The sequence below is a fragment of the Podarcis liolepis genome (assembly GCF_965112155.1).
Source record: "Podarcis liolepis genome assembly, chromosome: 11".
NCBI lineage: Eukaryota > Metazoa > Chordata > Lepidosauria > Squamata > Lacertidae > Podarcis > Podarcis liolepis.
In genome coordinates this window covers 64,247,949-64,265,493 of record NC_139565.1, presented here as the reverse complement: position 1 = coordinate 64,265,493, position 17,545 = coordinate 64,247,949, and the positions used below count along the sequence as shown (strand labels likewise).

The 17,545-nt window shown below is 48.4% G+C and overlaps 1 protein-coding gene across 3 annotated transcripts in view; it reads right to left on the bottom strand.

Moving 5' to 3' along the window:
- Positions 1-17,545, bottom strand: part of CNTFR (ciliary neurotrophic factor receptor) — a gene marked incomplete at its 3' end in the record, with an annotated part of 437,882 nt that overhangs the window by 46,617 nt on the left and 373,720 nt on the right. For all 3 annotated transcript variants that reach the window (XM_083466189.1, XM_083466191.1, XM_083466190.1), the window contains one exon: positions 1,503-1,620. In XM_083466189.1, coding sequence (XP_083322315.1) covers positions 1,503-1,620 — 118 coding nt within the window. The remainder of the gene's footprint in view (positions 1-1,502; positions 1,621-17,545) is intronic.

The window sequence follows — 17,545 nt, the reverse complement described above, 5'->3', positions numbered from 1 at the left end:
TCCTCTTCTACAAAATTCGCCAAGGATCAGGAGTCCTGCTCCACTCTGGGGTGGGCTGAAGCTCAGTGACAGAGCACACTGCTTTCCCTTCCCCATGCTATCTTTGAGAATTGGTCCCCGCAGCACGATTAAGGAAGATTTATGCCTCCGAGAGCATAGGACTGGTGAAGTAATATATGCGGTTACAAAGGCATTTTGCAGCAAACATGTTTTGATAAAGTGGTTTAGAAGCAAGACACTATCTGGACTCTCATCTAATATTGATCGGTTATTTATATATACATTGCTGTATATTTCTCCCATACTTTCGGACCGTGGTACGCTTAGGTATTGTTTTAATGGGGTCTGTATACCCAGGTGTGTTTTGCCTGGATCTTCGCCAATTGTGCTTTCTCCTTATCATTTTTATATAATTGAGGGCTTGTGTTTGTGCTCTGCAGGAAGCTGTTTACGGGGTGTCGGACCATTGTTCTATCTAGCTGGGCATCGACAACACCTCCTGGAAGTGAATTCTCAGAGTTCGCATGCAGAAGGTCCCAGGCTTGATATCTGGTGTCTGTAGCTACAACTAATCCAGAATGCGGCAGCTAGACTGGTGACTGAGAGCAGCCGCCGAGACCACATAACACCGGTCTTGAAAGACCTACATTGGCTCCCAGTACATTTCCGAGCACAATTCAAAGTGTTGGTGCTGACCTCAGTGTCTGGGCAGAACGATGGGGGTGGAGACGCTCCTTCAGGTCTACTGGGCTGAGGCCGTTTAGGGCTTTCAAGGTCAACACCAACACTTTGAATTGTGCTCGAAAACGTACTGGGAGAGGGCTCTTGTGCTCAAATCCTGTCTGCAGGTTTCTCATGAACATCTGTTTGGCCACTGTGAGAACAGGAGACCAGGCCAGATGGACCATTGACCTCATCCACCAGGCCCTTCTGATGTATTTAATGTCTGGAACGCCACAGGTTCCCCCTTGGATTAACTGCTGGGATAGTTCAGTCGATAAGAGCATGAGACTCTTAATCTCGGGGTTGGGGGTTTGAGCTTCACGATGGGCAAAAGATTCCTGCATTGCAGGGGGCTGGACTGGGTGACCCCTGTTGTCCCTTCCAACTCGTAGAGTCTGTCCCTGCCCTAAACACTCTGTTTAGGGCAGCGGTTCTCCACCTGTGGGTCTCCAGATGTTGTTGGACTACAACTCCCATCATCCCTGAGCTCTGGCCTTGCTAGCTAGGAGTGATGGGAGTTGTAGTCCAACAACATCTGGGGACCCACAGATTGAGAGCTGCTGGTTTAGAGGGTCAAAAGCTAGATAAAATTCCAGTAAAAGCAGCTGGGAAAAGGGCACAAATGCCTGTGGAACGATCTCAGGTGACTGCCTTAAAGCCGATGTTCATGAAAGCAGCCAGGCCAGTCAAGGTCGCATGCGACCAGTCCTGTGTTTTTGTTCTGGGAAGGGTCCCCCCCCGCCCCGCAAAGGAATGCCTTCCCTCGAGGCCCTACTCACATTACGGTGATGTTGAAGGTGTCTGGAATGTACGTCGGGATGGGCATGTGCCAACTGCAGTAGAAGCCGCTGGGGTAATTGTTCGACCGGCACATCAATGCGGGCTCCTTGGGCGGTGCTGTTGGGAAAGAGAAAGGGGTGGTCAAGCCAGGCTCTCTCTGCTGCGATCGAACGCTGCTCTGGATGCAGAACGAAGAAGGGCCAAGCAATCCAGATTGAACCCTGGAAAGCACTCGAACCCAATGCATGGTAAACGTGCGTCGAGTCCTCTAGTCCACTTGCAAAAGAAGGAACAAAGGTGCACAGAATTTGAACATGCTTGGTGTCACATGAAAAGAACATGTCTAACAGATGGCAACAGGCAAAACTCCACGATGATTATATTTCCACACCAGAAAAAGCTTAATCTTTCCTCGCTTTTGTAGAAACTTCCTGCCTGCAGTTGTTCAATGCCCAAGAGGCCTGGTTTGCCCCAGTGGCAACCCTCAGCCCTTCAGGTGCCATTAGCTATGAACCAGTCCTTTTGTTATAGGTCTGTGGATGGTTGCTCTCAGGCTGGCACAACCAAACCTGGAATTGCAGAGGACTTTGAAGTTCTGCATCCAAATCGGAGCTAATAGCAATCAGTCTTTCGGAGGATCGCCATTTGCTCCGATTTAGAAGTAAAACATGGGTTTTTCTGGGAAACATGCAAACAAACAGACACTGAGCTATTTTATAGCACAGACCTGTGCCTGGAAAGTGGGGCAGCACAAAGGAAGTTTGGAGGAGCCCTAAGGGGGGGGGGGAGGGCTTGGGCGGGGGCTATGGAAGTGCAAATGACTACCAGACTTCAAGAAGCTGGTATCACCACTAGGTCAAGTCCACCAATTTTCTTGAATTAATTAAACCAACAGGTTTTAATCGGATATTGAATAAATGTGCAATCCATTGTTACCATTCTGAATTTGATTGTGTTATTACCTTCCCAGTGGGCCATGCAAACTTCTATTCTGCATGACGCTTTTTAGAGGGTGGTGTAGGAGGCCCGGGGGACGGGTTTATGGAACCAAAGGGCGGCCCTCCCAAAGTTTGGGAACCGCTGCTTTAAATCAACCAGGATTCAGATGCCCGTGCTTGGGTAAAATCAAGATTAAAGCATTATAAGGCAAGCCAATGAATCCTAAGAGCATTTGCTGCGGCTATTTATTATGTATACAGTGGTGCCTCGCAAGACGAAATTAATCCGTTCCGCGAGTCTCTTCGTCTTGCGGTTTTTTCGTCTTGCGAAGCACGGCTATTAGCAGCTTAACGGCTTAGCGGCTATTAACGGCTTAGCGGCTTTAAGAAAAAGGAAACAAACTCGCAAGAACTCGCAAGAAGTTTCGTCTTGCGAAGCAAGCCCATAGGGAAATTCATCTTGCGGAACGACTTAAAAAACGGAAAACCCTTTTGCCTAGCGAGTTTTTCGTCTTGCGAGGCATTCGTCTTGCGGGGCACCACTGTACCTCATAATAGCTACAGCAAAGTGATAAGCGCAGGTCAACAGCCAACGTTCTCCATTGTTCTTTTCCTTTGATTGTTGAGCAAAAAAAGGATGTGATATCAATATAAGTCCCCAGTGTTATATTTAGCCATCCTTCCTCCTCTCCACGTTGCTGCTACTATCAGCTTAACACCCCACAACCCCGGCTGCATTAGTGTGTGAACACAGTGTGAATCCAGTAGGAGAGCTGGAAAAAACTTCACATTTGGCAACCAATGCATCCCATGGTTTCAGATAGTATATGGGTAAAAAAGGTAAAGGTAAAGGACCCCTGACAGCTAAGTCCAGTTGTGGATGACTCTGGGGTTGTGGCACTCATCTCGCTGAGCGCTGAGGGAGCCGGTGTTTGTCTGCAGACAGTTTTTCCGGGTCATGTGGCCAGCATGACTCAGCCGCTTCTAGCAAACCAGAGCAGTGCATGGAAACGCTGTTTACCTTCCCGCTGGAGCGGTACCTATTTATCTACTTGCACTTTGACGTGCTTTCGAACTGCTAGGTTGGCAGGAGCAGGGACTGAGCAACGGGAGCTCACCCCGTCGTGGGGATTCGAACCGCCGACTTTCTGATTGGCAAGTCCTAGGCTCTGTGGTTTAGACCACAGCGCCACCCACGTATATGGGTAGATGAGTCTAAAAAGTCAGGGACACAATTTTTCACACCCCTCTAGCAGCTATGTTGGCTCTTTTGTCAGAAGTGATGCGTTTGGTGTTAACTCTGGAAGCATACACTCGATTCTCACCAAGCTAAGCCTCCATCAGAAGGCTCAGTTGGTCAGCACCACACTCATTGGGACACGGGTGGCGCTGTGGTCTAAACCGCTGAGCCTCTTGGGCTTGCCAATCGGAAGGTCGGTGGTTCGAATCCCCATGATGGAGTGAGCTCCCGTTGCTCTGTCCCAGCTTCTGCCAACCCAGCAGTTGAAAAGCACACCAGTGCGAGTAGATAAATAGGTACCACTGTGGTGGGAAGGTAAACAGTGTTTCCATGCACTCTGGTTTCCATCATGGTGTCAGGTTGCACCAGAAGCAGTTTGGTTCTGCTGGCCACATGACCTGGAAAGCTGTCTGTGGACAAACGCCGGCTTCCTCGGCCTGAAAGTGAGATGATCTCCACAACCCCAGAGTCGCCTTTGACTGGACTTAACCATCCAGGGGTCTTTTACCATTTTTTTTTTACACTCATTGATGACACTCAGACTTCACTCATTGACCGAGAACTTGAAAGGCGGGCGCCGGCTCACGTCTTGCAAAGCGATTGCTTCAAGATTGCCTGCACTTTTTGCTCTGCAACCTTTGCAACCGTTTCGTGGCAGCCAACTCCACGAGTCAGAGACGGGTCCCGGGAAGAAGTTTGCCTGCCCTGAATCGACAGCCCCTCCACTTCACTGGCTAAACTGTGAGATCCGGGATTAGGAAATGGAGGAGAATGGTTCTCTCTGTCCCCCTTCTCCGTAACGGCACAGATTTACTGAATTTAAGGTCACGAGGGACTCATCTATTGCCGTCCTGTAGAACACGGGGTGCTAAAGAACCTCTGGTAATTACAAGCATATATCAAGCCTCCACATTAGCCCCCTACAGGGCTTGTCGCAGGACAAAATCCCACACAAGTACAGCTTTCATCTCAGTGCAAGAAGCATCTCAGGCCCCTCGCTCAGGACCACAGATATCTAACAGCCCAAGCGCTGCCTGTCCCAGATCACATTCCCAGGCAAGAGGTAAAAAGGGCGCCTCAAATCTCAGCTCCCTTCCACCAGCCTCTCTCCTCCTTCAGACAAACATTCCAACTTTTTATTATTTATATGTATAGATTTTTAAAAAGCCTGTGGCTATGATATCCCTTGTTTAGCTGGCAACAGCTCTGCTCTAAAGGGAAGGCCTTCTTCACACAGTGCATAGTTAAAACTGTGGAACCCACTGCCACTGGAAGCAGCGATGGCCACCAACTTGGATGGCTTTAAAAGAGGACTGGGCAAATTCACGGAGGAGGAAAAAGCTATCGAAGTCTGCTAGCCAGGATGGCTCTGCTTTGCCTTCACAGTCAGAGGCAGCGATGCTTCTGAAGACCAGTTGCTTGAAACCATGGGAGGGACAGAAGAATAAGAATAAGAATAAGAATAATTTATTTATACCCCACCCATCTGGCTGGGTTTCCCCAGCCACACTGGGCGGCTTCCAACACAATATTAAAATACAATAATGCCTCAAACATTAAAAGCTTCCCTAAACAGGGCTGCCTTCAGATGTCTTCTAAATGTCAGGTAGTTGTTTTTCTCTTTGATGTCTGCTGGGAGGGCGTTCCACAGGGTGGGTGCCACTACCGAGAAGGCCCTCTGCCTGGTTCCCTGTAACTTGGCTTCTCGCAGCGAGGGAACCGCCAGAAGGCCCTCGGAGTTGGACCTCAGTGTCCGGGTAGAACGATGGGGGTGGAGACGCTCCTTCAGGCATACTGGGCCTTTGAGGCCGTTTAGGGCTTTCAAGGTCAGCACCAACACTTTGAATTGTGCTCAGAAACATACTGGGAGCCAGTGTAGGTCTTTCAAGACTGGTGTTATATGGTCTCGGAGGCCACTCCCAGTCGCCAGTCTAGCTGCCACATTCTGGATTAGTTGTAGTTTCTGCGTCACCTTCAAAGGTAGCCCCATATAGAGCGCATTGCAGTAGTCCTAGCAGGAGATAACCAGAGCATGCACCACTCTGGCGAGGCAGTCTGTGGGCAGGAAGGGTCTCATCCTGCGTACCAGATGGAGCTGGTAGACAGCTGCACTGGACACAGAACTGACCTGTACCTCCATGGACAGCTGCGAGTCCAAAATGACTCCCAGGCTGCGCACCTGGTCCTTCAGGGGCACAGTTACCCCATTCAGGACCAGGGAGTCCTCCACACCCACCCGCCTCCTGTCCCCCCAAAACAATACATTGGTACCTCAGGTTACATATGCTTCAGGTTACATACGCTTCAGGTTACTGACTCCAGTAACCCAGAAAAAGTGCTTCAGGTTAAGAACAGAAATCGTGCTCCGGCAGTGCGGCAGCAGCGGGAGGCCCCATTAGCTAAAGTGATGCTTCAGGTTAAGAACAGTTTCAGGTTAAGAACAGACCTCCGGAACAAATTAAGTAGTTAACCCGAGATACCACTGTACTTCTGTGTTGTCAGGATTCAACCTCAATCTGTTAGCTGCCATCCATCCAGAAGGCTCTTGTGCTCGGATTCTCCTTGTGGTCTGATGATGATGATGATGATGATGAAGTACCACTCTAGAAAAAGATATAGCCTTACTGAGCATGCTCAGTAGTTGTGGAATTCTGCATGTAAGGTGTGTGTGTGTGGGGGGGGGAATTAGGAAAGATCAGGACTGGAGTGTGGGTTTGCAAAAAGAAGAGCAGGATACTGTCTCTGTGTGAGTGGCTGCCATCATTACTGTTAGGAGTGTTTCCTTGCAAGTCCCCTTGGCTCATTCACAACCCCTTTCAAGCGCACCTTTGCATCTGGAGTGCAGGTGCTGCTGCTTCTTCTTCTTACTGCTTTCCTCTACTTAACAAGATTTATATTCCGCTCACTTGGAAGAAAACCTCTGAGCAGTTTACAAAAATAAAAACGGAAACCTTAAAATTATGGATAACAGACGAGTTAAAATCAGGTGCTTACAAATAGTCAAAAGATGATGAACAGCAGCAGCAGCTGAAAAGAAATGAAGTAACTTTAACTTCTAAAGGCCTGTTCGGGGAAGTTTTTAATGTGTGACATTTTAATGTATTTTTAATCTTTGTTGGAAGCTGCCCAGAGTGGCTGGGGAAGCCCAGCCAGATGGGCGGGGTACAAATAAATTATTATTATTATTATTATTATTATTATTATTATTATTATTATTATTATTATTATTATTCTAGGCAGGTGCCCAAAAGGAAACAGTGAAACTGCCTCCCTGGTTTTCAATAGACAGGGAGTTCCAAAGTTTGTTTTAGAAATGCAAAATGCAGCAGTTGTGGGCAGTGACAATGGCTGGGATAAGATCATTTGTGGAGGGGCAATTTAACTCTTTCCTCCACAGAGGCACTCCCAAATTAGCCCCCTGCCCCACTGCTGCCACCGACCGGAAATTTCTCATTGTCTTAGCAGCCTTTTATGCAATTATTCTTTTCACAATTTTGTAAGACACCGTCTAATTTGATACTACTCAGACCAGGGAGGATTGAAAGCATTAATATAGATTTAATATCATCATATGTCAGAACTGCATTCATCTTAAATTAGACCCATAGATCACCAATATCACCTATTTCCTATATTGTGAAATATTGTAATTTCTGCTATGTATTAAATTCAGGGTTATATATAAACAGATTCTTGCCAGAAAAATTCAAAGCTGAAGATTATCGCTGACTGTATCTCAAATGGTTAGCAAATTGGATAATAACAAATTACTTTTAATTTGTAGAGGGGCTTTCTGTCTTATTCATCCATAATGACACGGAGAGGAATCTCAGGAAGGGAGCTTGTTCCATTTCCAAGCCATTAACTATTCCATAAAGCGTTCGTCAAAGCTACGACCCCCATCTATGCAATTTGCCGGCTAATATCAGGAACTTATCGTCCTTTCCTTTTATCTTCCTGCAACAGGTTAATCATCGCGTAGGAGAGAGGATTTCACAGTGCTTAAACCTGGAAAAACTCTTTGTTCTAACGCTTTTTGAACTAAAAAGGGCAAAATTTTGAAAGACCCATTTGCTCACTTTGGTCGCCTGGTCTGTGCCTGAAGAGGCTTCGTCCGATAACAGGTTGAAGAGGTGTCTAGAATGGATCCCAAGGTATCAGAATGGATCCCACCACTTCAGGCTACAGGTGTGGTGTGCTGTTTTCAAACATCGTCATCATTATTATTTATTGAATTTATATACAGTGGATGCTCGGGTTGTGAATGTGATCCGTGCGGGATTCACGTTCGCAACCCACAGCATCCACAACCCACATCTGCGCACGCGAGGGTTGCGATTTGGCGCTTCTGCACATGCGCAAAGTGCAATTTAGCATTTCTGCGCATGCGTGACTGCCGAAACCCGGAAGGAACCTCTTCCGGTACTTCCAGGTTTTGGCAGTCTGTAACCCGAAAAAACGCAACCTGAAGCACCTGTAACCTGAGGTATGACTGTACTGCCCTCTACATGGAGGTCTCAGGGCGGTTCACAGAACTACATCAAAATATAAAACCACAAAATATTAAAATCTCCGTATCTGAAAGTAAATAAATAAATAAAATTAAAACAGCACAGCCTGCTCCCTGTTACACTATCTGTCTTCTGGCGAGGAGGCTGCTCATTTGTTTGTTTTCATCAGTCCTGGGTGCTTTAGTAGAGATTCCGGCATTGCAGTGGGGTGGACTAGAGGACCTTTGGGGTCCCCTACAACCCTATGATTCTATGATATTCAAAGAGCGCATCCTGCAGTCTGAATTGGCACCGTTTTATTTATTGCATCTACACCCCACCTTTTCCTTTAAGGAGCTCAAGGCTGCATACATGGCTCTCCCCCTCCTCTCATTTACCCTTCACAACAACCCTGTGAGGTAGGATAGGCTGAGAGGCAGTGCTTGGCCCAGGGCCATCCAGTGAGATCCACGGCCGAGTATTTGAAGCCTGTTCTCCCAGATCCTAGTCTGGCACGCTAACCACTATGCCACACTGCCTCTCATCTAGCACCTCATTTATCCATAGGCAGAGCTCAGGGTCTCTCCACCAGCAACCTGGGAGTCTGAAGCCCAACCGCCTTGGACCGCAAGCAAATAATTTGGTATGAGTCACTGAATTCAGAATCCTTAAAAAAAAAAAAGTCGTTTTGATTTAAAAGATTGTAAAGATGCCTTTTGCTCACACTCGGTGTAGCTCCAGTAAAACCGAGAATTACAGCTTTTAATTTCAGAGATGTTAAAAGTGCTTCGGGAACACTCAGCTACAACAGGGACCCCAAAATGCCCGACGGGCCTGTTTTAGGACTGTAAGGAGAAACTGCTGGATCCGACCAGTTAGCCATCCAGTCCAGCCTGCTGTTCTCACAGGGGCCAGCCAGGGGCCCCCAAGGGAAGCCTGAAATCAGGATTCGAACACAAGGCCCACTCTTCCCATCCTGTGGCTTCCAGCAGCTGGGACTCAGAAGCTGGCAGAACCCCAGACCTGCACCCCAAACCATTCTTCCCAGACATGCTCAGGGAGACCCAGTGGCCTGGTCGGCAGTAGGCCTTGCCAGAGAGCAGTGCATCGATATTAGCGATGAGCTCAATTTGCCAAAACCCCGCGTGAGCTTTCTGGTAAGAAGAGTTAAAAATAACTGGCAACCTTGTGACTTTGAAGGCAGCCTCTGGCCATGACAGCTTAAAATTCCAAATAAGCCTCAGAGTCTGTTTTATTCTATTACAGAGACTGACACAGATGTTAAATTCCTTAAAAAGACTCCAGGTCCTTTAATTAATTTAAAGCCCCAAACTAATGAATGGATTTACTTGCAAATTCCCAGAAAATCCATTTTGCATGCAAGGACTAAGTGCCTCTATGTTTGGGGAGGAGCAGACAGACGGAGCAGCGGAATTAAGTGCAAGATAAAACTCGCAGAAGCAGCAGCTATCTATCGATGGGTTTGGAGACTGCTGCCTCCACAGAAATCTGAACCGGGGATCCTTTGGCACAGCCTTCCAGTTCCTGGCAGGTGACTGGGTTTGAGTGAAGCCTGCCTTCGCTTAGGAACAAGGCAATTAGCACTTTCTTACGAGGATGCCAGCTCTGGAGGAAAGTGTCTGCTCCAGATGGGCTTCTAGAAAACAACCCCCCTCCCCAAACCACCACACACATATTTATTCTTCTTCAGGAGCTGTCATGCTTGTCCCAGAGCTTAGGAGAGATGATGGATGTTGTTGTTCCCTGAATCAAGGTCTGATGAAGAGTTATGCAAAAGTCAAACACTTGCAAATTCCCTCCCCCACCCGGCTCTGGAGATCTCTTTTTGCATTCTTGGCAGCCAGATAAATAATGACGCCCAGACCACTTCCATCTTCAGGGGACGTTGGGTGAAAAGAGTTGGGGGCTAGATTTCAGAAAGCCGATTCCTAGATTTGCAGGATTTCTGGACTCCTGTGCCTTCCCATCAGAAATAAACAACTATCCAACTTTTAGAAGACTTCTGAAGGCAGTCCATGGGGTCACAAAGAGGCGGACACAAAGAAACGACTAAACAACAACAACCTCAGGTTACAGACGCTTCAGGTTACAGACGCTTCAGGTTACTGACTCTGCTAACCCAGAAATAGTACCTCAGGTTAAGAACTTTGCTCCAGGATGAGAACAGAAATCGTGCGGCGGCAGCGGGAGGCCCCATTGGCTAAAGTGGTGCTTCAGGTTAAGAACGGACCTCCGCAAGAAATTAAGTACTTAACCCGAGGTACCACTGTATTCTACTTTAGCTCCTGGAGAGGTGCTGCTATCAGAGCAGGTGATTTGGGGCTAGACGGACATGTGGTCTGGCAAGGTAGCTTCCTTTGTCACTGGGAGATAGGTTTGACCCAGAGACCGGCACTGAAGCACCTTACAAGCCCTCACCCATTTGCACGGCAATTTGTCTCAAAATCCAAGCTGCCAGATAGAGACCTGACCTGGGGGTGGTGCATTGCTTAAAATCTATGAGACAGAGAGAGAGCGAGAGCAAGAGAGAGCGATGCATCCTTCCTCCTGCCTTAATCATTTCACTCCCTGCTCTAGTATGAGGCGAGCATCTCTGCTAATGGCTATTTCAGCCTTCAGACACCAGACGAAGGCCAGAGACAGGATAATGAGTCTGACAGAGAGATTATTCAAACAGACCCGCAGCAAGTTCAGAAGAGAGAGAGAGAGAGAAAACAAGAACAGCGAGGCCAGAAATGCTCTCGCCTCCCTCTCTCCTGCTACAGGTGCTCCTCAACAGCCCCTCCAAAAACACCCCCCCCCCCACTACAGGATAGATGGGGGAATCAGCTCAAGGGCAGCTGTGAATTTAAAGATCTGCTTGCACAAGGAAGACAGGCTGATCTGCTTTTGCAAAACAACAGCAAAAAATAAAAATAATAAAAACCCCCAAAGAAAGGAAGGCTTTGAGTTCCTGAGGATGCTACCGCTGGGTGGCAGTGCTCCACAAGGGGTCTGGCTCTCTTCACAGGAGGAAATAAGCACTGCTGTGAAGGAGGAGACCAGCAGCCCACCTGCCTCAGCGCTGCTTCTGCCCAGAAGCCACAGTTTAGCTCGCTGGCGCAAGGCGAGAGGGGGCACCTGCACCCCCACCGTGCGCCCCCAGAATCACGTTATCAGAGGAGGAGTGGAGTTGAGGACCACAGTGCTGCCTGAGCCACAGCAGCAAAGGAAGATAAGAACATAGCATTGCAGGGGTTGGACTAGAGGACTCTCAGGGTCCCTTCCATCTAGTCTAGGATCCTGTTCTCACAGGGGCTGCGCAAGTGCCTTTGGAAAACACAAAGAGGATCATGACCGCCAACGTTTCTCCGATGAAAACAGGGACATCCTATTCCATAACAGTAATTATACTATATATACCCCACCCATCGGACTGGCTTGCCCCAGCCACTCTGGGTGGCTTTTCAACATATGTAAAAACATAATAAAACATAAAATGTTAAAAAACTACCCTCTAAATGGGCTGCCTTCAGGTGGCTCGGGGGTCGGATAGTTCCGTATCCTCCAAGATTTCTCTGATGAAAATAGGGACGTCCGAAGAAAAAGAGGGACATTCTGGGATCAAATCAGAAACTGGGGTGGCTTCTGTCAAACTGGGGCTGTCCCTGGAACATAGGGGCAGTTGGAGGGTCTGCAGGATTCGAGTACATGAGAGCCCTCTCCCCTCTTGCGCTGCCAAATTCCACGGCAGCTGGAGCTTCCAAACTGTCTTCAGAGGCAGCCCCACAAACCACGCATTGCAGTCATCTGCCTTTTACAGAGTCAGGCCCCTTGGTTCATCTGGCACAGATGTGTCTACACTGACTGCCAGTGGCTCTCTAGGGTTCCCTAGAGTTTAGCATTCCCTAAACGGCCTCGGTCCAGTATACCAGAAGGAGCGTCTCCACCCCCATCGTTCTGCCTGGACACTGAGGTCCAGTGCCGAGGGCCTTCTGGCGGTTCCCTCATTGTGAGAAGTGAGGTTACAGGGAACCAGGCAGAGGGCCTTCTTGGTAGTGGCACCCTCCCTGTGGAACGCCCTCCCACCAGATGTCAAAGAGAAGAACAACTACCAGAATTTTAGAAGACATCTGAAGGCAGCCGTGTTTAGGGAAGCTTTTAATGTTTAACAGACCACTGTATTTTAATACTTTGCTGGAAGCCGCCCAGGGGAAACCCAGCCAGATGGGCGGGGTATAAATAATAAATAATAGTAATAATAATAATAATAATACCCTGCCTGGAGATGCCTTCAGGGCTTGAACCAGAGACCTTCTGCACCCAAGGCAGTTGTTCTACTAGCGAGCTACTGTGGCCCCTCCCCTGCAAGCCCCGACACCAGCAGATCAATGGAGTCACCCGGTCCCAGCTGAGCCAAAGCAACAGGCCTTGAGTGCCATCCACAGGGAGGGAATTTTTAAATGCTTTCGCAAGCCCTGAAGGGCAGCCAAGGTCCAACTTTTCTCCAGTCATCCGGATGCCTGGATCCCAATCTATTTCAGCGGCACCTCGCCTGGGATTTTTTTTATTTTTGTTTAAAAAGATGGCTTATGAAGCACAAAACTAATTTTGAAAAAAATCCCCCTAAATAAGCACATAATGCCAGCTTAAACCGGGAGGATAATAAAACCACGGCGCATACCAGCTTGAAAATAGAATCCTGGCGCACGTCTCAGTCACAACCACAAGGGAGTTGTAGCACACCAGAACTGGTGATTTATGGAGCGTTGAGAGATGTTTGGGATTGGGGACCTCCTTCTCTCCCCCCCCCCGGCACCCCAGTTTAAGGAGGATATTGACAAGCTCGGAGGTGTGCAGAGCAGGACAACCAAGAGGATCAAAGGTCTGAAAGCCAAGCCTGATGAGGAGCAGTTGAAGGATCTGGGTATCTGAAGGGCTGAGACTTGGAAGAAGAAACAAGCTTGTTTTCTCCTGCTCCAGAGGGTTGGACATGAACCAATGGAGTCATGACAAGGAGATTCTGACTAAACATCAGGAATAACTTTCTGACAGTAAGAGTTGTTTGGCAGAGGAACGGTCTCCCTCTGAAGACAATGGACTCAACTTCATTGGAGGTTTTTAAGCAGAGGTTGGGGATGCAGGTGGCACTGTGGTCTAAACCACAGAGCCTAGGACTTGCCAATCCGAAGGTCGGCGGTTCGAATCCCCGCAATGGGGTGAGCTCCCATTGCTCGGTCCCTGCTCCTGCCAACCTAGCAGTTTGAAAGCACGTCAAAGTGCAAGTAGATAAATAGGTACCGCTCTGGCGGGAAGGTAAACGGCGTTTCCGTGCGCTGCTCTGGTTCGCCAGAAGCGGCTTTGTCCTGCTGGCCACATGACCCGGAAGCTGTACGCCGGCTCCCTCGGCCAATAAAGTGTGATGAGCACCACAACCCCACAGTCGTCCGCGACTGGACCTAAGTCAGGGGTTCCTTTTATTTTTACCTAAGCAGAGCTTGTATGGCCACCTGTTAGGGATTCTGCTGGAAGCGTATGTGTTGTGAAACTACCACTTTTCAAAGTGCTCCTTCTGCAAAGCCCAGCTTGAAAGCTGCCATGCTCTGGATCCTGTCTGCGGGGACCCAGCACCAGGGCGGCCCCATCACAGCGGCTCTTTAATTAGCCCATCCAAAAATGCCTCCATCGCCTTTTGTGCTGTTAATGAGACCTGGCAATCAGCCTCCTTTGTTCCCTGAGACCTGGAGAGAGAAGGCCTCGCTTCAAACTCATTGCCGCTTTGGGTCTGCTCCAAATGGGAAGAGGGGCTCTTTGAGGTGCCCCCCTCCATTGCTCTGGGCTTTGGGTCCCAGTGTGTAGGTGACTCCAATGCACAGCCTTTGTGTAGGAAGACTAAAAATGTCCCCACATGGAGGGCAAGTCCCTGTTCTGCCCAGGCATTCCTGGTTTACCAAGACAGGCAGCACTGTCTTTACATTTCAATGCTTGTCATTTTACTGGGGAGTTTTAGGGGCACCTCCAAATTGTCAATATTTTGCGGGCAGGGATTCAAGAGCGTATGAGAACTTTACATTTGTGCATTTCAAGGAGATTAACATGCACATTCACTTAAAAGACAACAGCAACATGCTTCGGGTGCAAGCCTTGTCCAAGGAAATCAGGATGAATGTACAATAAACAGGTTGTCTGCAGGGGACCTGAGGCCTCGCAACCTTTTGGGGGTAGAACGGGCTTCATCTTGGAATCTGTTTTTGCCTGTTCTGCTGTTAGTGTGTGGTACAATAATAAGTAGTGGGGTGTGGGTGGCGCTGTGGTCTAAACCACTGAGCCTCTTGCGCTTGCCGATCAGAAGGTTGGTGGTTTGAATCCCCGTGACGGGGTGAGCTCCCATTCCTCTGTCTCAGCTCCTGCCAACCTAGCAGTTCGAAAGCACGCCAGTGCAAGTAGATAAATGGGTACCACTGTGGCGGGAAGGTAAACGGCAATTCTGGGTGCTCTGGTTTCCGTTACGGTGTCCTGTTGCACCAGAAGCAGTTTAGTCATGCTGGCCACATGACCCAGAAAGCTGTCTGTGGACAAATGCCGGCTGTCTCAGCCTGAAAGCGAGATGAGCATCGCAACTCCATAGCCACCTTTGACTGGACTTAACCATCCAGGGGTCCTTTGCCTCTTACCTTTTTACAATCATAAGAATGTAAAAGAGGCTTTCAGGATCAAACGACCCATCTAGACCAGCATCTTGTTCTAACAGAGTCGAAGCACATGTCCATCATGGGAAACCTGCAACCAGGATTTGAGCACAAAGGTGTTCTCCTGCGGTTTCCATCACCTGGTATTCAGGTAGTCAACACACTCACCCTTCCGCATATGAACTAGAAATAAACATAGCCTGCTGCACAGATTGGTTGGGAGGGAAAACACAGTGGATATGGCAAAAGATCCTTGCAAAATAAAGATGCTTTAAATCAACAACTCAGGAGTGAAATTCCCCAGACGGCGTCCTCTAAGACCCCGAGCTAATTGAGGTGATTTCCGCAGCTTGCTCTTGCTCCCTGCACTCTCTCTCTCTCTTTTTTCCTCCACCTCTCTCTCATCTTCACAGCTTCTGTTTTGACTTCAACCTCCTTGCCCCACAACTACAGCGTGCTGATTTATAGCAGGGATGTTTGCAAGAGCAGACCCAGGCGAAACTACAAATCAGGTCTCAAAGAAATGGGTCTTTGGGCTCATCCACACTTCTGCTTGTTCAGTGCCTAGAAAGCACAGATCCAAGTGGTTTTCTGCTTTTCCCGTGCCTTCTAGACGTGGGTCCAAGCAGTTTTGCCTTTGCCCTGCCACCTTCCCCTGAAAAACCCGCTCTTTAGCGCAAAATTGGAACAAATGGCAATCCACAGAAAACCCAATTGCCACTTGTTCTGATTCACAGGTTGTCCCAGGGGTAAACGGCAGGGCAAAGTGTGGACAAGTACTTCACTTAGGTTGGCAATGAAATATAATTTTTTGGGTGAGGGTGTTTTTGAAATTGTCGCAACGCTGCATTTATTTACAATTACTTCTTTTTAAAGCAGCATGCGCAGCCCGCTTTTCCTTTCAAAAGCTCCCAGCAGCCAGCCATAAGTTAAAACAAATGAAAATGAGATTGCAAAATTTCTAAGAGTGGCAAAACACACACAAAAATCCCCCGCAAGCATCTATTAGGACTATTAAATATCCTCCAACCACAGAAACAATTCAATAGAGCAAGTTAAAAACCAATCAGCGCAGGAACTCGAAAACCATCCATGTCCCTGAAGAGTTCTTGAAGAGGAAGGATGCAGCAATGTGGAGGAAGCCATCAAGGATAAGGAAGAGGAGACCAAAGAAGGGGGCAATCCCAGAGTCCCTGAAAAGGCCCCCAGTTCATCCCAACGAAGGGATGTTGGGACAAGCAAGAGGGTGCTAGACCCCAGAAGCCACTGCCAGCACTCTGAATGAGGCCAGGAAACCCACATGGGCAGCCAACGCAACTGTCTCCAGAAGGGCATCACAGGCTCCCTACATATGGCACCACTTCATATTTCATGGAATCACAAAATTGTAGAGCTGGAATATCCCAAGGATCATCTAGTCCAACCCCCTACAATGAAGGAATATTTAACCAATGAGTTAAATAAACTTGGATTAAGGTTGGAGAAACTTGCTCCTTTTCGCTAGCAAACATGGGCTCTTCTCCTCCTGGAAATGAAGGAAGGGCATGCTATCTTCACAGCAGTCCTCCTGCTCTGCCCAGTTGCTCCAGCTAATGATGGAAAGGACTGTGGGGGAACTGTTCGCCCTACATTCTGCCCCCTAATCTCATTTATTGTAAGTTGAAGCCATTGGTTCATGTCCTACCCTCCAGACCAGGAGAAAGCAAGCTTGCTCCCTCCTCCATGTGACAGCCCTTGAGATATTTGAAGATGGCTCTCATATCTCCTCTCAGTCTCTTCTTTTCCAGGCAAAACATACCCAGCTCCTTCAACTGTTCCTCATCAGGCTTGGTTTCCAGACCCTTGGTCATCTTGGTTGCTCTCTCCTCTGCAACCAGCTTGTCAACATCCTTCTTAAATGGTGGTGCCCACAACTGGGCATCGTATTCCAGGTGTGGTGTGATGTGACCAAAGTGGGACTATGACTCCCCTTGACTCGGACACAAGACCACATAACACCGGTCTTGAAAGACCTGCATTGGCTCCCAGTATGTTTCCGAGCACAATTCAAAGTGCTGGTGCTGACCTTTAAAGCCCTAAATGGCCTTGGTCCAGTATCTCTGAAGGAGCGTCTCCACCTCCATCGTTCAGCCCAGACACTGAAGTCCAGCTCCGAGGGCCTTCTGGTGGTTCCCTCACTGTGAGAAGCCAAGTTACAGGGAGCCAGGCAGAGGGCCTTCTCGGTGGTGGTGCCCGCCCTGTGGAACGCCCTCAAACCAGATGTCAAAGAGAAGAACAACTACCAGACTTTTAGAAGACATCTGAAGGCAGCCCTGTTTAGAGAAGCTTTTAATGTTTAATAGGTTATTGTATTTTAGTGTTCTGTTGGAGTGGCTGGGGAAACCCAGCCAGATGTATGGGGTATAAATAAATAAATCATCATCATCATCATCATCAACAACGACACCCTTCTTAAATTGTGGTGCCCACAACTGGGCATCATATTCCAGGTGTAGTCTGACCAAAATGGGACTATGGCTCCCCTTGACTCGGACACTAGACTTCTGTTGATGCAGCCTAGGATAGCATTCGTGGCTTGATGTTGAGCCATGAGTACAGCCCTGCCAGCTGACATTGGCCATCCTTAGGAAGAGAGAGTCGGCCCACTGGTCTGTCCAGCTCTGTAGGGACTAGACTGACTAGCCC